The following is a 24,164-nucleotide window of genomic DNA, read 5'->3' on the forward strand; positions in this document are numbered from 1 at the left end:
GTTGCTCATAATTTTCTTTCATTTCTCAAGCCTGCGACATGCTTCCTAAGTGCTGCTTCTCCCTTGTCTACCTGACTTTGAAACATCTCATTCACAGACCCTGCTGACATTAAAGTGATCAAGCTGGGTAGCTAGGCTGATGCAATTAACTTAATGAAGCCTTCTATACCCACTGTGGTTGCTTGTTAAAGGGCTTTCACTCAGGTGGTTTACTAAATCAAAGTGTACTTCCTCAAGTTCTCCCTACTGGTTGAAGTCTTTCCAGTATTAGTTATAAAACAACGGTTTTTCCTCAGTGGTTGACAGATCATTATCCCCGTACTACGGTGCAACTTGCACCTTCTTGATGCAAATCATCTTGATGCACATCATCTCAGAATTGGCCATGCTGATGACTGGATCCACCTTCTCCAGAAAACAACTCATCCTGTCATAAGTGACTGAGCTAAGTAGGAATAATCATCCTCTTGCAGCATCTCTCTTTCTCTCTCCCCTTCTCTAGGGAACACAAAACTAGTTCGCTCCAGCTCTATAATTTCTTCACAAATACATTTGAGTGAGCCCACGTCTAGCTTTAACCTTGCATTCAGATCCATCCCTAATATGTATGGTAACAAGAAGAGTATACAGCAAGAGAGTTAGTTAGCCACCCTTTGCTTGAGTTACACATTTTGTCATCTCCTTGGCATGTAAAATACTGTCTTACATTCATGTGCTGTTCATGTGGGAGTAACCTGTGGCAGTCTGAGCACTGGAAAATCTGTACATGTAGGAAAAGAAGTGGAGTCGCCTTAAGAAAGACAACCTTATTTGACCCTCCTCCTTCCCTTTACAGCTGGTGTTACTTGAAGCTGGGACAGAGAAGAATGAGGGGACTGAGGTTGAGGCCAGACATTGGCATGAGGCATACAGGAGTTGAACAGGTTTTCTCCATGCCTTCCTGCCAGTGCTTATTAATCCTGAGCCATAGTGCCCTCTGTCATGCCAGCTCTTGGTCTTTTCCCTTAATTCTTCTATTTATACCTTCTGAGCTGGAGTGTCCTTTCTTAAGTGCCAGTTTTACACCAGTGTAAATTCATAGATGTCTGTGGATTTGTTCCTGGCTTACACTCAGATAGAAAATAAAAGACTAGATTCACTTCTAGGAGCCAAATGGAGTATCTCCTATTGCTTGATTCTGCTAAATACTTCTTGTGTTCCTATATTTCATCGGTCTGTTCCAACATACAGCAACCTGCTGCTAATCCAGCGCTGTATTCCCACAAAGCACACCCTGCTGCGGCTGTTGAAACTGTGCCAGGGACAGTACATACCTGCAGATTCCTCCATGCCAGGTCGCTCTGGGATAAAGGCTTCCAGTGTTGTCTTCCCTGGGGCAAGTGTCAGCAAGGAGAAGTCTATCAGCAGCCTTTTTGTTCAGCATTACCTCTCCGCATTCATCCTGGTTACTGTAGATTGTCCTTAGGATTTCTTCGCATTCCCCATAGTACCGTTGAGAAGAGCCAGTTAAGGATTTGGATCCTCCTGTTCTCTGCACTGGCCAAACGGAGGAAAAGGCCAGGACTTGCCTTGCAGAACTGAAGTCTAAGCGCAGCATTATATGTTCTTAATAAAGGAATGATTATATGAATCACAGTAGCAAAATGTTCTTGCAGATCACATGCCCCTCTCCCTGGCTTAAGCATCCAAGGGCAGCTGTACATCATTCCAGAGGAGGGTTTCGCCTTAGACACAGGTTAGCATATAGCCCCCTGCGTTGCAGAGCAGTAGCTACAGAGCTAGGATCCTTTAATGAAGTTACTTGTGGCTGTTTATTGGACAAAAATAAATTCCAACTGGCCCATATAAGAAATGAAACTCAGCTACAAAAATGTAATGATATTTATTCACACAGTTGCCAGCAAACTCACATGCCCCATGAGTCATTCCAGATGTGGATAAAAACAAAGTCTGTCTGTGAAAGTAAGTTTCCTGATCCCGAGGAGACTTGGTTTGAGAGAGGAGCTGCACACTGACTTCAGCTGTACTCAGAAGAACAGACAGGTTCTCCTTCAAAGGGGGAGGGGGAAAGGAAAAGCCATTTATTTATTCCTGAAAAGAAAGGAGGTAGGAAATTAAAAATCAGCTATACAGCTAGACATACGTATTTTAAAGAGAAAGATGCTTTGGAAGACTTTGCTGCTGCTGCTGTTCTATTACAGTGCTCATGCCACTGTGACCCACAGATGGAGCAGAGGTAAGATTTAAACATGAAAAATTATTTAAGAGAAAACCTTGAGTTTGTAGATCTGGTCTGAAATTATGTTCCATTATACCTATATATACATATATATTTATATACAATATTTCCCTCCCAACTCTGGAATTCTTTTTCTCCATTAAATAGGTCAGCTAAATAATTATATAGACAAATAGAAAAATACACATGCATAAGTGCATAAAGGTAAAATGATATATGTATTCTATTATAATCAAATATATATATATATAAATATCCCAAGAACCAAAACTCCATTCTTTTCTCATTTTGTTCCTTTCTCTCTCCTTCTCCTTTTTCTCCTGCATTAACAACAATTATAGGTCATGGAACCTTAAAGCAAAAGCCTTTGCAGTCACAGGTGACGTGACATAATCTTCTGCTCCACCGGGCAGATACCTGGCAATAGTAAACACAACAATGAATTGTGCAAGGTGCCTAGGAATGCCTGCCACTCTGCCCTGACAGACTAGCACATACAACATAGAGAAAGCTCTCTGCGGTGTTTTACGCTTCAGCTGCCAATACAACAATATAGAGTTGTGACATATTGGTATTCAAGTGTGTGACAGTAACACATGAAATGGTTTGGGGCTATTGGATTGCATATGAGATGCTTCCTTAAAAGCTAGTGATGATGTCCTTTCCCTTTTTTGTTTTATTCTCTCCTCTGGTATTTGGCACGGGTTCAGTAGCTGCTGGAAGTGGAGAAAGGAAACACCTCCCAAAAGATTTCTTTGGTTCTGATTTTGAAATTCACAGAATTAATGGAACCAGAGTCTGTTAGAAAACCAAGCATTCAGATGCCCCACTCTGCACCCCAATCTCCCATGTTTTCCTCATTATAGCTGGTTCCTTTCTAGTCTGCTATTTAGGTTTTGTTTTGATTTTGTAGGGGAGGCAATGGCTGAGCGAAGGAATGAAGAGCTGTGCAGTTCTGCTAAGGCTGTGTGAATGCTCAGTTATTCCTTACAGTTAGTGGGGGCTCACGGACAGGGCATGGACCTGGGTCTCAGAATGGCAGGTTCTTTCTGCAGCTTTTCCATCAGCCTCTTGGATGATAGTGGATGGTCATTATACCTGCATGTACCTAACTTTTCTCTTACTTACTGTGTAATAGAGGTAGTGACACCGACTGGCATCATAAAATCCTTTAATTGTGTAGATAAGAGTTTGTCTTTCCAGGGATGATGCATAAAAAGGTGAGGAAATCAGAACTAGATCTGCATATATGAAAAAAACCCAACCCTACCTTTGGGAAGAATGAAGTCACCTTACCTATGAAATGTAAAAAAAAAAGAAAAATGAAAAGAAAGGGGTTCATTTCCATGGAATAATCACTCTGTAATTTAAGGATGTTCTTCACTTTTGCTTACACACTGATTTTAATTAGACAACACCACAACCACATTCCTAAAAAGAATTCATGCAACTATTAAAATCCAATTTTAATCACCATGAATATTTAAAGGAAAACATCAGAATTCTGTTGTGCCTTTTAGGAAAGTAGGTTGTTTTCAAGGTGAAAGCTCTAGAGCTTGCTTTTGGAGACTTCAGAGGGAAGAGAAGATTCATCCCCTGTTGTGATAAGGAGTTCAGTTCTCACAAATATTGTATACAGACATCTGCTGAGGAGGAAACCAAATTTCTTCTCCACAGCTGCTGGGACTGTTTAGCTCCAAATATGTTTCAGAGGCATGACTCCTTCAACAATAGCTTCAGAGAACCTCCACTCCCCTAAGCTATCTGTGTGTCAACCTAACCAATCCCATCCTAATCTGCAGTATGTAGAGGGCCAAAGCACTGTCCTAATTTTTTAATTGCTTAGAAACCGAAGAGGAAACTTGAGTACCGAGACATGACACACCCTTCTGCACACTCAGAGCTCTTCCCTCCCTCCACAAATGACAACTGAGCCTTGCCTGGGTTAAACCTCAGTAATTTAGGTCTTGTCCAACTGCTGATCTGAGTTTTGCAATGGAAAAGCAAAGACAGATCAGCATCTGGTCTGATGGAAGTGAAAGACAGATCTGCATATCATTTCCATGTTGACTAGTAGTCCAGATTGTTTACAAAATAGTAGAACAAAGGGTTCTGCTTTATTTATCAACAGTTATTTGCAATAGAAATGAACAGTCAATATTGGATAAAACAAGGTCTAGCTTTTACTGTTTTTCCGCTAGGGAGCACTGGGGCAGCCTTGCAAGCCCAACCCTTGTAACCAAGTATTTAAGCTTTGGCTCAATGAAAAAGTCAGATGGGAGTAAAGTCACTTGTGCTGACTGGTGAGTGGGAACTCCAGACTGCCACCTCCCTTTTCCCTTTGCTTTTACTAGCATCAAAGAATGGGGGGCTGGGGCGGGGGGCGGGAGAGAAAAAAAGATTTCTGGCAGAAAAACTGAGTGCATTTTCTTTCCTTTTTTAACTCCGTCACCCATTTGCAATAAAAATCACACACTGCTCAGCCTGCCTAGATCCAGCTGCAGACATTGGTCCAGAAGTCACAGGCAAAGCTTGCTACCTAGGATGGCCATGTTCAGAATAATACAGAAAAGATCCTGAGTGGTGATGAAATATTTTGCTTGTCATCATCTCAGGTTTTCTTCTTGAGCCTCTTGTAGGCTTAGCTGTACAATATTACTCTGTTAGATTTTGTGAAGTGCCTGTCTAGAGAGAAAAGGTAACATTAGGTCTCTCTGAGTGGTATTCTCTATGCAATAGTAGAAGTGGGTCCTTCATTTCTCAAGGTCCCAAATAAAAATTCCAGATCTTAAGAGGTGTGTTTGCCAGAGAAACCAAGGAACAAATCCTATTCTTTAATGACAAAAATAAACAAAAAAACTATACAGCTGTGGTAACCAGAGACAGTGTCACTTCTTGCCACCCAGTTGCTTTCATCAAACTGTTCTGATCAGTGCCAACACATTGGAAAGCAGAATGTGCGTTATAAGAATTGCCTGTTCCCCGAGGAGAAACTCGAAGGCAATCCTTGCTAACACGTTTTATCTCAGCTGGCTGTAGTTTATTTGTTGTAAGGGCTTCCTGATTCAAATAAACAACACACAGACAGTAGCATGCTTGCTACACAGGTGTTCACTTGTTCAGGGAATGAACTACTGAGGTTCCATGATTTTGGGAAATAGCTGTGCTGTGCTTTCCAGACATTAAAAGCAGTATCACAGTTGCATCCAGATCTATCTGGTCTAATGTATTATTTTGTACTCAGTCTCTAGTGCTTGGTGAAAGTCAAATGGTTGTTCCATAACATCAGGGGAACAGTTTGTTCTCCTTAGAGGCTTTCAGCAGAAGGAATTACTTGGAAGAACAGAAGGCCCATCCTCCTTGATTTCCCCACAACAGTACAAACTTTGAGTATTTGCTCTAGTGTTGTGGCAACTGAGTTTGTGAGTTTGATGGAGCAGCTGCTACATGAGCAACTTTTGCATGGTTCTTCTGCTTGTGGGCTTAGCTACAGCAGGCTGGCAGCTCTTCAGTGCCAGGAGAGGGAAAACAATGTAAAAGAGAGAGACTAGCTGTTGCTAGAAGGCTAGACAGTCCTTTTATGAGGAAGCAATGCTTAACATATTCTATACTCCGATCATTTGCTACGTACCAGACTGCCGATGATCTTGCTGTGTGGGCGAAAGATGAGTGCCTTGGTGATTAGGGCATGCACTGCATCCGCACACATTTTGACCTAATTTGCCTCTCTTTCCCTGCATTTCATATTGCATCCTTACAGCCAGGCACTCCCTTCTTGAGCAACTTCTGGGTTTCCACTGCTGACAGTAACACCTATGTGACATTTTTGTCTTGGATAGCACAAGCAAAGAGAATGAGGCCTGATCGACACATGGAATTACAACACAAACGGTCAAACACATGCACACATATTTGCCCAGCAGGCTTTGAGTATGCCAGGTTATGGGTTTGGTTTATTTAAGACATGCTGAGGTTTCCAAAGGTCTGGTCCAAGGGTAAAAAGTAATTAAATCATCTGGAGTGGCCACAAGAACTTTTTAAAATGCAACATTTATTTAATTTCCATAAAGCCATTTTTATCCAATTCTTAATATGTAGTGCACATAAACCAATGAAAGATATGAAATGTTATGAAACTGAGCCAAACCTGTCTAAGCCTGGCTGTGTAAAGAACATTTCTTCTTATTCAGAAAATGTAATATTTCCCTTTTTTCTGGCTCCCACATGATCACTTGGAAAATTGCCTCTACTGCACCAACTTCCATGCTTGTTGGATCCATTCCAGTGACTCCACCGGAGCTCCAAAAGGCTTGATCAATCTGCTGCAGAGGTCTTTTCCACCCACCCCAAGCCTGTTCCATAAGTCTGTACCAGTTCCTAGGAATGCATGCTTGTAGGCTGGAGTATCCTGGTATGGGGATTTATTTGCCTGATGTAAGTTATTACCACACCAAGTACCACAAGTGCACCTATAAGAGAGGAAGGCACTGCCTGAAGGGTAGCCTGAGACTGAAATTCAGAGGAATTCAGGCCAATTGTGTGAGGTTCAACATGGCTTGGTGTCAGGTCCTGCACTTGGGTCACAACAACTCCTTGCAATGCTACAGGCTTGGGGCAGAGTGGCTGGAAAGCTGCCTGGAGGAAAAGGACCTGGGGGTGCTGGCTGATGGCCAACTGAATGTGAGCCAGCAGTGTGCCCAGGTGGCCAAGAAGGCAAACAGCATCTTGGCTTGTACCAGAAGTAGTATGGCCAGCAGGACAAGGGAAGTGACAGTTGGCACTGGTGAGGCTGCACGTCAAACGCTGTGCTCAGTTTTGGGCACTGCAAGAGGGACGCTGAGGTGCTGGAGCGTGTCCAGAGACAGGCAACAGAGCTGGTGAAGGGTCTGGAGCACAAGGCTTATAGGACCATCTGAGGGAACTGGGGCTGTTTAGCCTGGAGAAAAGAAGGCTCGGGGGGGGTGGCAACTGGAACTTTATCCCTTGCTACAGCTACCTAGAAGGGGGTTGTAGACAGGTGGGGGGTAGGTCTCATCTCCTAAGTAACAAGCAACGGGACGAGAGGAAATGGCCTCAGGTTGTGCCAGGGTAGGTGTTGATTGGATATCAGGGATAATTTCTTCACTGAAAGGGTGTTGAAGAATTGGAACAGGCTGGCCAGGGAGGTGGTGGAATCACCAGAAGTGTACAAAAATGTGTTAAAATGTATATGTATATGTATAAAATGTAAAATGTATAAATGTGGTGCTTAGGGACATGGTTTAGTGGTGGACTTGACAGCCCTGGGTTAACAATTGGACTTGATCTTAAAGGTCTTTTCCAACCTAAATGATTCTATGAATTAGCTTTGCAGCTGTATGACCTGAAGAAGACAATTTATATACCTGTGCTTTTACTTCCTGAATTCCTTTGCAAAGAGCAAAGTATAAATGATGAGTATAAATGTACATCACAGACCTAAACACAGATCCTTAAGAAACAAATTTTCCTACATTGTAAGTAGTAGGAAAGAGGCATTAGAAGAATATTTTCTGGCTTTTAAGAAATCAGAAAAAAATAAAGGCAAAAATATGTTTTCAAGCAGATGTGGAAAATATTTGAGAATTAATGAACTGAGGAGGCAACTGAGATATTTGTATGGCACAACTGTGTGTGAAGCTGAGATCACAGACCCAGGGCAAAGGCAATTTGCCTGCTTTGCATGTCACAGGACAAGGCAGGGACTTGCTGGTGTCCCAGCAGGCTGATAGTCACGTGCACAGCATGTGCCCAAGGGAATGAGCTCTGCCTTTCAACAGGGATCACCTGGCTGGACCCAGTGCCACACTGATACACCGCTTCTGGCTCTGGCATCTCCGCCCTCTGCTTTGCTGTGCAGCACAGATGTGGCCTTCCTGTCCTTGTGGCAGATCCCTTGGGCAATCAGCTGTAGTGGCAGTCTGAAACTATTAAACAAAACGCTATTGCAGGAAGAGCAGAGAGAGGACCGAAGAAGAGGCTGAAGAGGGATTAGTTATTGGTACCTGGGAAAGCTGCTTGGTATTGCAAAAGGTAGCTAGAAAATAACGGTCACTGAATGGATTTCACCTGCACAGGATAAATATCCAGTAGGGTAGGGCTGCAGCTGTTATCAAAATCCATTCTAGCATGCCCTGATTCCTCAAATACTCCTTTCGGGGCAGACTTAGTTAATTTAATCTGCATGGAGGATGATCCCTGAATCAGAATTCACAGTGGATACCTGAAAGACCTACAAAGGATGCTTAAAAAAAATCAAGGTTTCTAATCTCTTCTAGGGCAATGATGTTAAACTGTGATGAGATCAGAGGGAGGATAGATTACAGAAGTTTCCACATTTTAGTTTAGATCACAGATGGATATTGTACTCTATAAAGGCAGTCATGCTGTTAGCAAGGAGGGATCTAAGTGATTCTGAGGTTCTTCTCACCACAGGAAGCAGCCAAAAATGACTAAGGCTTACAGTCATAAACTGGTAGGCAGAATCAAAATTTTAAAAGAGAAAGGAGCTAGACAATTCTGAGGAAATCTGGGTAAGCAGCAAGAGGAAGACACATGAGGTAAAGCTGTTTTCTCTTTCCTATGTGCTAGACTAAGTGAGAACTGTGAACTGAAAGTGGCACCAGTAGAATCTTCTCAGCGAACCCACTTCCATCCCAGTGCTGAGGACTGGCAACTCAGTAAGACATTTGTTGCTACTTTGGTCAGTTTTTTTAGGATTCCTGTGCACTGTAATGTCACTTCTATTTGCCTCAGTCCCAGGTATAGAACTGTCATGGGTTCCAGATCAGTTTGCACAAGGGTCCTCATGCCCCAAAGTCCAGCTCAGAAGCAGCTCCTACCATTCAAATCCCTCTTTACACTTTCACATGGAAATAGGTCTTACCTTTAACAACTGCCTCACTGCTCTTAATGCATGCTGTTAAGGCAACGTTCCCTTCCATAGGTGAAGACGCTCAGTTATGAATGAAATAACTCATGTACACAAGCAAAGACTGTAGAGCATTCTGTGAGTTCCATCCTAAGTATCTTGTACTCGACTGCTGTGTCCAGAAACCCCTCTGGTACCTGGCATTATGCAAACACAAAGAGTAAAAAAAAATATCTTTCCTTTTCCGAAGAAATTTCAGTGTAATTAAGGAGAAGAAACATTAGCATCCCTTTTTATCTTGAGGCACAGAGTAATTACATCATTTGCCCATCTCTTCAGTATGACTGTGTGTGTGTGTGTATAGTCCTGTATGTTGTTAATAGTGGTGATCTTTTTTTTTTTTTTTTTTAAATTCTCTTTCTGAAGCATAAATTGCTTTTCTTGTTTTCTGGGCGTGGATCATGCCAGATTAGGCAGGAGCGTAATGACTTCTCAGGCAGAAGAAATCCTGTCAGAAGCACTGAATAGTACAACGTCACTGAAAGGAAAGTCAGCAGGTCTTAATGAACATCATCAAGCCACGGAGGTTCTGACTACTCCAATAATGACAGGCAAGATGTAAATTGCTGAGGTAAAGCACTGAGTGGTGGAGCAATTAACTTTACATGCAGTGCCTGTGCTCGGGTTCAAGGCAGGGCAGGACCCATAGGCCTGGCCTGGGGTGCTGAAGACGAACACCGCTATTTGCCCATGTGCACAGCCTGCATCCACCTTGAACTGGGGCTCTGCAAAGCTGTGCACTCTCCCTCTGCACCCCAGTGGCTCTGCTAAAGGGAGCTGAGTCCACCCAAAATGCAGAGAAGCTAGCTGGGTTCATGGACCCAGTTGGAGCAAAACTAGGAGCTGTGTGAGTGTCTTGAAGTGGGCAAACCAGTCTGCTTCCTGCTTTAGCTTTAAAAGCATTGAAGTGTGCAGACCGTCACCACTGAAGTCAATGGGAGTTTTGCCTTCTCAGGAGTGTGGACACAATCTCAGTCACTATCTGGAATCTGGTTTCCTGTAGTAACCCTGATTGTTAAAATCTTCCAACTGAAACACATATAAAAGTGTTTTTCAACAAAATGGCACTGCCATGAATGAAGCTGCTACAGGTCACTACATGGATAGCTGATGGTGGGAAGCAGAGGATGAAACACACCAAAGAATCATAACAAGGACAAAAAATGCCACCTTGAGAATAAGCTGCAAATAACACTTGCAGGAAGACAAATAGAAGTCCCCAAGGGGACAGTAACAGATGAGGGTTTCTCTCCCACTGGAAAGAAAGCAAGCCAAGGAAGGGATCCTGTATGCCTCTACTGTGCCTTTGTCTCTCATTACCCTAAAATCCTGGTTTATTTGGCTGTTGCTATGGCAGCTTTATGATATGTCTCCCACAGAATACTTTCTTATTCAGAGACATTAAACCAGCCTGAGTGCACCAGAAGCCACAGCGCTCCTTTGCTACTCAGTGGCTAAACCTTAGCCAGTAACTGTTTTTATATCCCCTGAGATACTCCATGCTGCAGTAATAACCTGGCTCCTCTTGTCTTGCTATCACGGTGGCAGGGTGACCTCAATGGTGAGCTTGAGACTAAGGTGAATGTGGGGAGGAGAGGAACAGAGTTAAATAAGCTCCACTATTCCCAGTTTCCACAAACATTCCTTTCTTCTGGTGAAAGCGCATGTGGGGCCTTTCCTGGCCCAGTTTGCCAGTTAGGTTTGGCAGCTCCCCAGTTCCCCTGAGATCAACACGCATACCACTCATCCTCTGGAAATTCCTCCCCAGCCACAGGGAAACAGGTCACCAGCCAGGAGCCAAGCTCTGAACTCACTGAGTCTCTCTCCACTTAGGAGGAGCCAGGTGGGTAGCTGAAAAAAAGTTGCTGAGAAAGGGAAAAATAAGTTGTTCAAAGCTCAGAAGTTATTTGGCAGGAAATGGGACAGTGGAAGGGCAATGCTATGCTGCAGTCTGATGTTAGAGACCCAAATGCACAAGGTCTTCTGCAGTGCCTGTGTGACCCCCTCCACCCCCTGCCATGGCGCTGGAGGAGTTTTGCCTAATATTGAAGAGAGTAAACTGCACTGGACTGGATGTGCACATCTGCTGCTAGCCAGAGCATCAGGATTTCATCATCTCCATCTATTTGGCAGGTGGTGGCATGCCCCAAATGGAGCCAATGCTTCTGGTCGCTGTCTTGAAAAGAGTACAGACTTTCTAATCTGACAGGGTTTATTTGAGCCACAGAGAGGGAGATGAGCAGTGAAGGCAAAAGGCAGAGGTGTTGGGAAAGAACAGAGAAGAAGCTAGAGGTAAAAATGGCAAATAGAAGGAAGTAGGGTGAATGAGAGGAAAGAAGAAAGAGAAAGGAAAAGTGTGGAGAGAGAAACTGTGATAAATGTGGATGGGAAAGATTAAAGCACACATACATTTGAGATTAGGGTAACATTCACACCCTTGTCAGCATGTTATGCAGCCCCATTTGAACTTGGTCTACAGCTGGTCTGCATCTTATCTGTCTGCTTCTCAGGCTCGTGGATTGGTTGCATTTCTCTGGAGCTGGCATTGCCTTTTTTGCATGTAAGCAGGAGTTGTGTTTGCTCCTGGTCCCCACCAGACTCTCAGTACACCACAATATTGAGATACATTAGTCCAGGTAGTTCACCATAGGTGACAGTATAGGAGTTGAAGTTACTGCTACTGAATCAGCAATATGTTGAGGACTCTGCACATCTCTCTCTATTTTTTTTTTTTTTTTTTTTACCCCCTTCCCATTGAGCTTCCTAAACTATGTAGGTAAGAAAAAAGACTCGTCCCCCTGCCCAAGAAACTGCCTGCTTTATTCCAGAGAAACTGCAACAAACTTGCTCTTTTAGAGGGCTATGAGGCTACAGCATTTCCCATAAATACTAGTCAAGCTTCCCTGTTATTGCCAGTCATGGTAACAGTGTCACAGCTGCACAAGTCCCTGTTTCCCCCTGTCAGTCCCTGGAAGAATGGATCAAGTTCTGCCAGCCCTCAGTTTCCTCCCTGATTTTCATAATGCTCACAGCCATGACGTTACATTTCTGTTTATGCCTGGGTCTGAGGAAACACAAAATAATTGTTTATTGAATTTTTTTTATTAAATGCAGATTTTATGTCTAAGGGAACTGTTCAGTCATAAGACCTCTCCTAAAATAAAAGACATTTAAGGCATGTGTCATTTTTATTTACTGTAATTATTCATGGCTTGGCATTGAACAAATTCCATTTCCAGTTAAACACTACTTGTAGACATCCTAATATAGTACAGCATGTGTTAAGTGAAACCATTCATTTGTCATAGTTGCAGCAACTTCTGGTTTTCTGGATTATGATGCCAATTTGGCAGAAAGTTTTTGAAGGTAGTAAGTCTAATGATAAAAACATATATACTGTTTTTTTCTGTTGCTTTCTACTACTAGAGTTTTTAATAAACAGCTCAAAGAGGCTGACTTACCTTGACTTGTCCTTAGCAAATCTAAAGCTCAGCTGGGTCCTCACAAAGATTCAAGGACAGAAAAGTACCCAAAGATTTTTTCCACACTGGGGTATCCCATAACAGGAATTACGTACAATTGACAAAAGTCAGATACAATCAGGCCCAATTAGGCTCAAGTGGCAAGGGACAGGGTGTGACTGCTGTCTTGGGCTCTCCAGCAGAAGGACAAGGATGACCTGGCCCTGATTCCACACAGAGTGCCTGGGAGAAGCCAGGGTGAAATAAACAGGCAGCACGGCGTCCTAGCTCAGCTCAGAGGATCCCAGTTTTGATGAATGGACTACAGTTACCAGGTGTCCTCTGTCAACCATCAAGAACAGCCAAAATCTGCTTTCTGGCCCAGGCCTGGGATTTTTAGCTGCCTTATCTAACCTTCCTGCCTTTCTGTACCAGGTCCTTGCCTCTCACTGTGCCCACCTCTCCCTAAAACCAGCCCTGCTACACAGAGGGAAGACAGCAGCTACTTGGCTGAGGTCAGAGTAATGCTGCATGCAGTGGATGAAGGGAATCCTCCAGGAACACAGAGAGCTGAGAAGGGAATTTGGATGTTTAGCAATGGAACTGAGAAAGATGAGACAGTCACAAGGTGACTATTGCAGACTAGGGGCTTGTCTTGCCATGGTGCGATATTTCTCATGATCACAGCAGGGAAATGCTGTGGGCTCCAGCTGATGAAGTCTGTCTTTAAAGAGTCTGCCTGGTAAACAGTTAAGTGTTAGAGATACTATAAGGAATTCTATTTCCCTAGAAAGACACTCCTTTTCTAGCCAGAAATTGTATTTAGAAAGCAGGCTGTTGGACATTTACTGGGAATTTCTGGATGCCCTTCAAACCCCGAATGACTAACTGTGTGTGCCACAGACCATCAATTCAGCATGGATCCAGTTATACCAGCCCTAATCTCTGTGCATGCTGCTCGTGGCCAGCATGGTCCAGCTGAGGTGAACTTCAGTGCTGAACAACATGTGCACCTATATCCCCAAAGGAAAAGATGGGGGCTCTTAAGTAAAATATCACAGTCAAGGCAAAGAGCTCCGTTTTTACTTGCACAAAATTGTCACTGAGGTAAATACAACCGACTCATCATATGTCTTATATACTCTATACCCCTCCCTCCTTTCTATTTACGTGATCAAAGATGGAAGTGTGCATCATGTCTAGCTGGATTTTCAGACCCATCTATGATGTTCCAAAGGAGTTTTTCACTCCTGTTGAGTTCATGCTGCCAAACAAGACATAAACTGTCAAGGAAGCAATTGTATCTCCGCTGATGCCTCTGTGTATGAATGCTGCTGAACCCAATGCTGGACCTCAGCACTCCCTGAACATCTGCCCACTGAAGTGGAAAAGCGTGCTAGTTCTCACTGCAGTTCAGCTGGGAACAGCTACTTGAACATATGGTGGTTTATTTGTCCGTCTTCAAAACGCAGTGCATTTCCGTATGTGTGCTTTTGTTGACAAAGTAGCACATACATTATTTAAACAAAGGTATTAATCACCTTCTGAGTGTCCCCTTCACAACAAACCAGAGTGCTCACACCAGCCTCTCACTGTAACCCAATGCAATGGGTGACAGCTACTAATCCAGTGTGTCCAAGGAGCTCAGCCATGACAAGCTGGTTTGCATTCTGCTCCATCCTTAATATCTGCACATTGCTCAGAGGTCAAAACAGAACTTAAAGATTACTGAGTGTAATTAAGATTACACTTAGAAGTAAAAATAGGGGGAAAAGTAGTCCCTGCCTTAGTTTGTGGCCACACTAAATGTCAGTCTACCCCTCCAAATGGTTAGATTGTTGTATTAGCGTGCTCCAGTATCCCAGACAATGATTATCTCTTATCTATAGGGCAAAACCCAGTAATGAAATATCCCTAATATGACAAAAGGAAGTCATATGAAGATGACATGATTATCAATCACATGTTCATAGCGGGATGATCTCTATAAGTTCTCTTAGATCTATAGATCTATACAATCTCTGTAAGTTATCTGGGACATCATCAGTACTAAGCCGAGGAAGAACTGTCATGCAGAATTATCATATGATGAAGTCTACCTTTGCAAGGAATGCTTCTCTAGGCACAAGACAACAGATATCAGCTTGACCAAAAGATTTTTCATTAGCAGCCTATAATGACAACCCACAGAATGAATACATGCTGGCAAAAAGTAAGCAGGCGTCATTATGCAAGCTTGAGAGTGTTTGAATTAGCAAGAAGAAAGCCCAATCCAGGAAAAAACAGATTGAAATTTAGAATGCTTCACAGCAGATTATCTAAAGTGCTTCTCCACAGTAATAATGTCTTCTTTACCAGTCCCCATGCACAAAGGAGTTAAATCAAAGAATAAACTCCCAGCTGGTTTCAGTCAGCAACATGCTAGAGGTTGTCACTGGAAATCAAGTCTTCCTCCCTTTCTCCAAATTTTTTCTTCCTAAATTTAGGACATGAGGTCATTAACATTTATTTTCCTGAAACATTTACTTAGACTATTTTCCTGTAAGCCAAAATCTATTTCACAACTTCAGCCCAAAAGACTCCAGGAGAAGAGAATGTATGATAAGAAAGAATATCACTGAATCAAATTGCAGGGTCCTCTTGGGTTGAAGAGTGAGAGACGGCATCCGCAGGGGCAGGAACTGCAGCAGCAGCAGATGTTTAGTTTTGATGTTGATGCTGAGTTTCCATCAATTTCAGGTGCAACTGTCAGCATTTGGTGCCTTCCAGGTCCCACTCCTCAGAAAACAAGATATTTGGGTCATTTTGTGGGCTTTAAGATTTCTGCAAGCCTGAATCTAACCTTCTTCTCTTCCCTCTGATCCCAAGCATGTCTTTCACAGCACAGGGCTCTCTCTGACCTGGCTGCCCACAGAGCAACATCACGGGGCTGGTGGTGCCAGCTGAGGTCATCTGGACCTCACCCACAGTGTCCAGCTGCCTTTAGCAATTTGCAATATTCAAAGTTCTGGCAGAGATTTCTGTATTTAATGGTGAATCCAGTTATAGAACAGTTTCAGTTTTATTTCAGCAGATTGTGAAACCTGAAAGATCTAGGAATAGTCAGATTTTAGGAGTATGAAATAACAAGGAACAGTGGAAAAATGACAGCTTTGCAAAATAGAAATCCCATATGCATGTATGTACAGTGGGGAAGGCAGCTATATCAATAATCCATTTTGCATTCATCCTTCAGATTTCTTTGCTATGTTTCTAGCAATATCACAAAGACTGTCTTGGGCCACCATTGTGTCTGCACACATTGAAATCCACTGATTAGATTTTGTGGATGATTATATTTGAGTTGCAATAATTTTTAATATTATTTTCATGCAGATGCAGAAATTAACATATCAGAGCCCAGGCATTCATGCAGGTGTGAACTTGACAGAATAGACAACTTCTCACACTGACCCTCACTCACTGCTCCAGGAGAGACATGTGGCTCCCCTGCCTTGTACCCAGGGCTACAGCACAGCTTTCACCCTTCATGTTCCACTCAGGTGGCAAAACAGCTGTACCAGTTCAGTTCAGAAAGATACCTGAATCCATCTTGAGTTCTGAGGCTCCACCATCTCAGGCTTCTTGTCTTTATCATCACTACTGGAAAACACACAGTGTTTTGAAAAGGCATTGTCTCCAGAAACAACTCATTTCCTCACAAAAAGGACCCAGGATACCCCTGCTTTTTGTTTATTGGGCAAGGCTGATTTTGACACTTTCTCCACCCAGCACATATTCTTGTAATTAAGAAAACCAGCAGCAGGTGCACTGACATTTGGAGCTCAATGAACAGCTGGAAAGGCAGCTGGGGTTTCCCTGTTTTTGAAGAGCAAGTGAAATCCCAGAGCAGAGAAAGCAAAAAACTGGAATTTATAAATTCTCCTCCTAAAAAATTATTTCAACCTGGATGGGGATTTGAAAGAAAAGGGAAGACAATTATGGTTCTTTCTAATGTGAAGGAGAAGAAATGGTCAACATACTGTTTATTTCTCCTCGGTTTTGAGCTGCAGTATTGATACTTAGTGAATTTGAGGAATAGCTTATTTTTTTGCATGTGTGCTACTATATGTGGGTGATTAGTTCATACACAAATAAAATAATAAATAGTTTGCTATCAGTTCAATAACAGTTCCTAGATCCACCATCAAACACTTGAATTTACTTGTCAGTTTAAACTATTCACAGATGGTTTAAGTGAATAATTCTAGGGTCCTCATAATTTCTTGTTTTTCTTCACCTCAGCTAACAGCTCCATGACATCAGGGGGACAGTTCCCATAGGATAATTCAGCACAGGACAATTCAATTAGCAATAACAAGAAATCTGCAGATCATATGGCCATAGATTTTAAAGTCAGAATGCCTATGTATTTTTTCAATTTGGCCACCTGAACAGCATTTCATGTAGTGTCCCTTGCAACAGATCCAATGCATTGTGTTTCGTTAACACATTTTTTCTGAAAAGGCATATCGTTCAAACCGGAAGACATCATGAGATGGAAATCTGCTAATTCTTTCATTAGCCTGTAGTGGGCCATTGCCGTTGTCCCAAATAAAAAGGCAAGACAATTTCAAAGAGATCTCCTAAACCTACATAGTGTTGGTCATTTAGATAAAGTACATGGTATTGTTTCTACTCTCTGAATAGACATTTTATGGAACTAGTCAATGACAACAGTTAATACTTGGACTGAAGAATCTGAGCTGTCATTTATGGTTATGAAATAAAATTCATACTGCTCCCTGCTAGGTCTGTGGTTCAAACTGGACCTTTGATTCTTTTCTTACCATCCGGTCTTGGAATAAATTTTAGATATTCTTTGTGCCAGTTGAATATACTCTGTTAAAAGTTCAGGGTAATGTAAGCATAGAGTGCAAAGAAGTGTTTGGCATCTGGTGGTCCCACAGCTGATCTTAACCTCTAGCGGGATCAAAGACTACACTAGTCGAGGTGGCCATCCACAGAAAGGAGATCATGAGCTTGGTGGCTAGATCAAGGGTGTGTAGGCATGAGGACGGGCTTCTGCTTTTCCTTAACCAGGGCTGATGTCCATCCTTATGTCATCTGAAAACTGGAATCATCACCAAATGTCTTAAGAGCAGCTGGACCACACTTGCACTGGGAGTTTCTCACATGTAAGGGGTGCTGCTGGTGTAGCAGCTGTGATAGAGAGTGAGACAGCTAAAATCTATCATTCTTTTTGGTTTGCTTTTCCTTCCATTCATGACGCGATCGATCCCTGGCTTGGCTCACTGTGTGACCACACAAAGTGGTGTTGGCACAAAGGGAAGGAGAGAAAAGCCCCACAGGTGGCAGGTGTGCTGGACTGCCCCTTGCAGCTGCAGCTGCAATTAGGTCAGCCTCAGCAAACCCCCAGCTACTCAGCCACCTCTGCCTGCCAAGAAACCAGGGAAGCCTGGCTGAAAAAGAAAGTACAACACAATTAAAAAAAAACATTCTTAACTACTAGACATCTCTCCTCTATGCGTAGTTTGTCAGCTCTGTGTAAATATGTATCTGGGAGGTGGTGCAGGGCTCAAGCCCACCCCTTTGGGCTCTATGTTGCTAATATAAAAAGGGCAAAGAACTGGAGAGAGCGAGCTGGTTTTGAGCAGCAATAGCGTAAGACACAGACCTCTTGGAGCTGCTGCAGCTCTATCTTTTCCTGCGAAGCACACCTTATTTCTTTTGCTCTCACTCCATTTTTCAATGTGAGAGTCATCCACTTCACTTTGCTCCTAGGGTCCTTCCCCACAGCGCAGCACCGGAATGCCAACACGTGTCTGTATTTCTTCCTTCCCTCACTCCCTCATTCTCTGTTCCTTCCTGGGAGAAATGGAAGTAGACTGGAGTGTCATTATATCCCTTCACTTGTTCATTTGTAAGGAACATTTTCAAAAGGGCTTAATTAAGATTGCTTTGTGCCTTGGCATAAGGGCTGTTGTGAGCAACACAGATATGGAAGCAAAGGTGACCCTGCAATGAAGACAGAGATGTAAAGCACTCTTTCATTTCCCAACGCGGCCTGAAATTTCTTGTGTTACCAAAATTACTTATTGCCTCTGTGTTAAACCTGTGGAACGGGGTTGATATTTCCTTTCTTTATTCCAGCCCTTCACTCATATAGTGTTCACCATAGCCTATCCCCGGTTCCTGGTAATATAGCAGCAAACTGAAGGATAACAGTATATTTCACTTCTTTCCTTCAGTTTCTCTGTGTGCATTTTTTCTCTCCATGCCATGGCAACTTTACACCAGCACATCAAAGGCTTCTTTTGGCTGACTGCATCTTTTTTTGTGAGCATAAACATTACCAGGTAGGATCTGCTCCTTATGACCAAGGGAAGAATAAATAACACAGCATACATTGCTCCAGGCTGCAAACAGGTGAAAATGCTGCATAATGGAAATTCCATCTGAGGGAATAAATTCTCAGACCATTTTAGTTGGCTGATGTTAGTCATAGCTTTAAAACCATTTTACTTAAATCATAAAAGAAAAAAATACCCTCCACCTCTCACAAACACAGGCTCAGATGCACCATTTCCTTCTCTAGCAATACCTATTTCTGTAAATATAAACGGTGGATTTTTTTTCTAATACACCTTTACTTTTCTTACTCATGCCAAGTAGCTAGAAAGGCTATTTCCACTCTAGTTTTTATATAGAAACTCTGTTGCAGCTTAATCTCATCTAACATATCTCAGGACATTTATGAGGTGCAGAAGTGTAGGCTGGAGTGGGTTCTGTTTTATAGAACTGAGAATATGTGTGTTTCTTAAAAACGAGATAAATTAGTAAGAGGCCACTTTGAAAAAAAATGATTATGTGATAAACTAAGGAATTTGATACAATCTGCTATTAATTCTAAGAGTTTTAAACTGATATATTTTTTCTTCTTAAGAACAGTGTTGCCTGTTGCCAACTTTTGTAGGGACATGTACTTCCTCCATCCTTATTGAAAAAACTTATACTTTCAAGTTTGAGCTTTTTTCTTGTAACCATTCTTTTTATAACTAAAGAAGAAACATGCCTATTTTCACTTTTTGCCAACAGGCAGGAATAAAAAGAGACCATTGCCACTATTAACTTTAGTCTTGGGAGCTAAGATAGCTAGGATAAGGAGCTGGAAGTAAGAAGAGGCAAACTCTCTTGGTAGCTGCTTTTAAAAATGTGCTAGTTCATGTTGGTTTGTAATTAAAATGTCTTCTCCCTCTTGCTGCTGTGTTCTCCTAAGGGGCATTGGGATTTAATCTCCCAATAATGGAGATTTAAATGTATTAAAGTTGGAATGCACTAGCCTTTGCATTGCACTTGTTGTCATGGGAGCTGCTTATGAGAGTATCTGCAATTCCAGATACAGGCTTCCGAAGCTAGCCTATAGCACTGCAGTGGGTTTTTTTTCCCCTTCTTTTTTCCAGGCTTTTGTGAGGTTTTCCCTTATTTTATTCCTCTTATTCTTCCTCCAGCTTCCCGCTCTTTCCATTTCTCCTATGCCAGGGCAAAGTGTTCAATAATTTCTAACATAGCAGTTTGACACAGAAAAGCCAAAGGTCAGGAAACATGGAGGAGTTATGCCTGAGCATGCCCCGTTGCAGGGCCAGCCACAGCCCAGGCTCTGCCCTGGCAGCGACTGCAGGCCCAGGGCAGTACAAGCACCTTGCAGATGGTGAACGTGTGTCCTTCTGGCGATGAGGCAAGTGCAGCACAAGAAGTAAATGAGGATGGGATTACTATGCATAAAGCCTGATCACCACTCACTATCACTGCACTTTTTGTGATTTACATGACTACTTTCACTGCCCACCATGCCTCTTATAGGTCAACATGACTTCACCCTGGGGGAAGCAATGCTTCTGGTATCAAGATCTGCTGCAAGCACAAAGCAGGTAGTTGCTCAGGGCAGAAAAATATTTAGTGAGTTTGACTGCAGGATGGTAAGGACAGGTATTTCATACAGCCTGAGGCAGTAAATTGGGGACAGTGAATTGTCACTCTAGCAATGGAGTAACTCAGCATAAGGACCCACCAAAGAGTCATCTGACAGAAATAAATATGTATAAAATATACTTCTCGTCTGATAGTAAACCCTCATAAGTAAGGTGATCAAAGAAGAACATGAAACAAAAAGCCTTTGTCAAGGGTATGTCAACTTTGACACTCATGTACTCTTCTCTTCTGCAAGTACATGTTCAAGGAGAAATATAGAGATTGAGTTCAAACCAGTGCTTCCCATACACCGTTAAAGAAAATCTGCTTGTGAGCATTTCTTCAGGCATTTGCCCAAAGAACAACATCAATAATGACTTTTAGGAACTTCCCAGCAGTCTCTGCATCAAAATAGGTTCATCCAGCAGTAAATCATTTTATTGCTTACCGATAAAATAAAGCCAAATAAGAAGAAATTGCTGTCGTTATAACTTAGGATGCATTAACTTCTTTCTGTTGAGGCTTAGGAGTCTCGACTTCAAAAGCTTTGAGCAGGAAAGGGAAACTTTTGCTATGAGAGATCAAGCTGGATGTGCTGCTGAGCTTGTAGAAGTTTCTCACTATTAAGGTGCGGTTGTGAGCTTGCAGTAAAAAGACAGTTGTGGTGATCTGAGTGGATATGACTTTGCAGAGCCCTATTAATCCCTGTTACGACTGCTGGCAAACACATAAAGGAGTTTCAGAGATCACTTTTCCTTTTTAGGTCCATCACTGAGCAGGAACTGCTGCTGCTTGTGCAACTGCTCCCTACCTTGTGTTCCCAGAAATAGGGGGCTGGTCCCAGGAAGACAGTGATGCCCAAAGAAATTATTTTAATGAGTTTCTTTTGATTCAGGCCCTAGAAACCTAAGACATGAGAACACAACTGGCAGCCTGCTGGCTGAGTTTGGATTACAGGACAACTCCAGCTGGGCCACTGATTTTCCCTACACCAACGGGTGACTCCTTTGCTTTGCTTGCAGGGAGTCAGGAGTTTCGGCCCACAAGTACTTTTTCCTTTCCTTCTCCTGTCCTTCATGAAAGGAGTCCCACTGAAGCAATGAGATAGCCCTTTTCCTTGCTCCTGAAGTCAATCAAAATAATTCTTACTGAGTCATGACCCAATTAAACTGTGTTCATGTCCTGGAGCACCAGGGAGATGTACGTGCTTTGGAGCAATGATCTGCACAGGGCCTGATTCCTGCTCTTGCCTTCATGCCTTTCTACAGGAGAAGAAAAGGGTATTGATGATGAACAAATAATGGAGCACTCCTGCAGCTATGCTCCATACTTATTGAGCAAACACATCAAAGGTAGCAAGTGGGAAATCAGAAGCAGGAATGTGAACTGGAAAGAAAAACTAAGCACCTGTACCCTCACCAGTGAAACTGCACAGAAAATCTGGAAGAGGATCACAAATGTTTTTCATGTGGCTAATGAGGTCCAGAAAATTCTGGTACAGTTCTTAAGAAAGATAAAAACATCTATAAAATAAAGCTCTTGTCAGCCTCAGATCCGACATTATGTTTAAACCGTAAAATTTCTAAGCTGTCATGAGTTGAATTGTTAGAAGCAGGCCAATATCTCCAGCTTTTGTTTAAAAATCCAGCTAGTCCTGAAGGAGAAGTCAAGTTGAGTTAGCAGAGCCATAGGAGACTGGACGGGCTCCTGCAGTGAGCAGTGCAGAAGACAGGGACTCCTGTACCACGTTTTGACAGGCATTTGTAGCCGCCCTTCGGACTAGACTTTCTGGCTGCCCACCATCTCCAGGCACAAGCAGTGGTGCACTCCAGGGCACAGGATGAGGCCGTTCAGGGTCGGCAGGTGGGCTGGGAGCGGGTGGCTGCACTCGGGCACAGTGCTCCCAGCCACCTCTAGCCCTGAGGCTTCAGTGGGCAACGAGGGAGGTCAGATCAGGGAGCACTCCTAAAGCCTGTCTGAAGAAGGAATTTGGACGAGGATGAGCCTGGTAGTACACAGATATATAATAGAAAATGTTTTCAGTAAGGATAACAATAACCTTGTTTTTCCTACCTCTGTGGATCATAAGCTTTTTGTTATGTGACTGCTCAGTCCCTAGGACAGAAACACCCACATCTCCATTGGAGATGTCTTGACGCATTTGTATGAGAAGTAAAAACACTAAATCAATAAATGACTTCAGAGATCACTGGGTTGAGCTGTCTCTGTCAGTACTGATCAGGGATCTCTGCCTTTTGGACATTCATGGGTATTGCCGTTGAAACCATTGGCTGCAACATCAACATATAAATGACACACATTGGATGCATCTTCCTATGATATAATTGCTTCACAGCTTTTCAGGGAAACCCCTTGGGGAAGTAAATAGTAAAGAGATGGAAAGTCACAGTAACACTCCTCTGCTATATTTGCTACTGCCCGGCTAATTCATGTCAGAGATGGAAGTAAATGCAGGAAGAAGTCATGTCAGCACAAAAGTTTCAAGTGGAATTTGCAATTACTAAATGCAGAAACTGGCTGCAAGTATTCCTCTGTCTTAGCTTTTGTGCTTAACTTACATGCGTATTAAGTCAGGGTAATGAAAATCAGAGAGTGCTTGCTCTAAATGCTCACACAGTTTTGGAGGAACTGGCGAATTTATGGAAAGGACTGTGGAGGGAGTGATGGTGGAAGGATTTGACTACTGTGCAGGAAGAGAAAGGGAAGGACTGAAATAAAATGTGGCTCAGGAAAATCCGATCACCATGACAAATACAAAACAGTTCCTGAGCAGAGTCTCTAAGAACTGTAACAAAGTTTGATGTGTTTTGGGAACAAGATAGTGAGATCAAGGAGTCAGAGCTAGCCTGGTCCCTACAGAGGATGGCAAGCTTCTGACACGCATACAAAGTCCTTTTTCACAGTATAGCAGTTCAGGCTCTTGCACCTTTGAATCTCCTAACCTAATCCACGTTACACTGGGAACAGCTGGGTAGAAAAACCAAGCTGCTTTCTGAGGTGTTACCTGTGATTCAGCAAGTAGGTCAATACTAAATTGATAATATGGCATTCATTTTTGTGCAAGTCCTTCATTGAGGCTTTTCTGGGTGATTGATGATGGGCTGGTTCTGATAACTCCTAGTTCAGCTCCATGGTGGGAATCTGCATTTGGCCTGAAAGCTAAAAGCAATTGGTGTGATGACAGTGAGCATGACAGCACTGAATCAAGATGCAACATTTTTCCATGGCTTAGAGAATATTTCAGATGTAAACCATCTGCATATGTAGAGGTATTCTGTACTCTGAGGCTTTTTCCACTGAAAGGGCATCTAAAAGATAAAAATGAATTGTCATCATTATGGACTGGATTTCTGCCAGCTGCTTAGTAATTACAGTTTTAATTGCTTGGTAATAAAAGTTTTAATTACTCAGCAATTAGTGCTTGAAGTTTCAACATATGCACTCAATTGCATTCTCAAATTGCCCAGAGCAAGAGATGGATTATCTCCAGTGTATCTCAGCAAAGCTCTGAGCGAGAGAGGTG

The 24,164-nt window shown here is 42.7% G+C and overlaps 1 protein-coding gene across 2 annotated transcripts in view; it reads left to right on the forward strand.

Moving 5' to 3' along the window:
- FAM180A (family with sequence similarity 180 member A) overlaps positions 1–24,164 on the forward strand; it is an 85,359-nt gene that overhangs the window by 54,984 nt on the left and 6,211 nt on the right. Inside the window, exon 1 of one of the 2 annotated variants that reach the window (XM_056341382.1) lies at positions 1,800–2,236. The exons of the other annotated variant lie outside the window; for it this stretch is intronic. Within the exon in view, the coding sequence (XP_056197357.1) occupies positions 2,161–2,236 (76 nt within the window). The 5' untranslated portion in view covers positions 1,800–2,160. Of the gene's footprint in view, positions 1–1,799; positions 2,237–24,164 lie in introns of those variants that run through there. 2 annotated transcript variants of the gene reach the window in all.

This window comes from Falco biarmicus, chromosome 5 (assembly GCF_023638135.1).
Source record: "Falco biarmicus isolate bFalBia1 chromosome 5, bFalBia1.pri, whole genome shotgun sequence".
Classification (NCBI taxonomy): domain Eukaryota; kingdom Metazoa; phylum Chordata; class Aves; order Falconiformes; family Falconidae; genus Falco; species Falco biarmicus.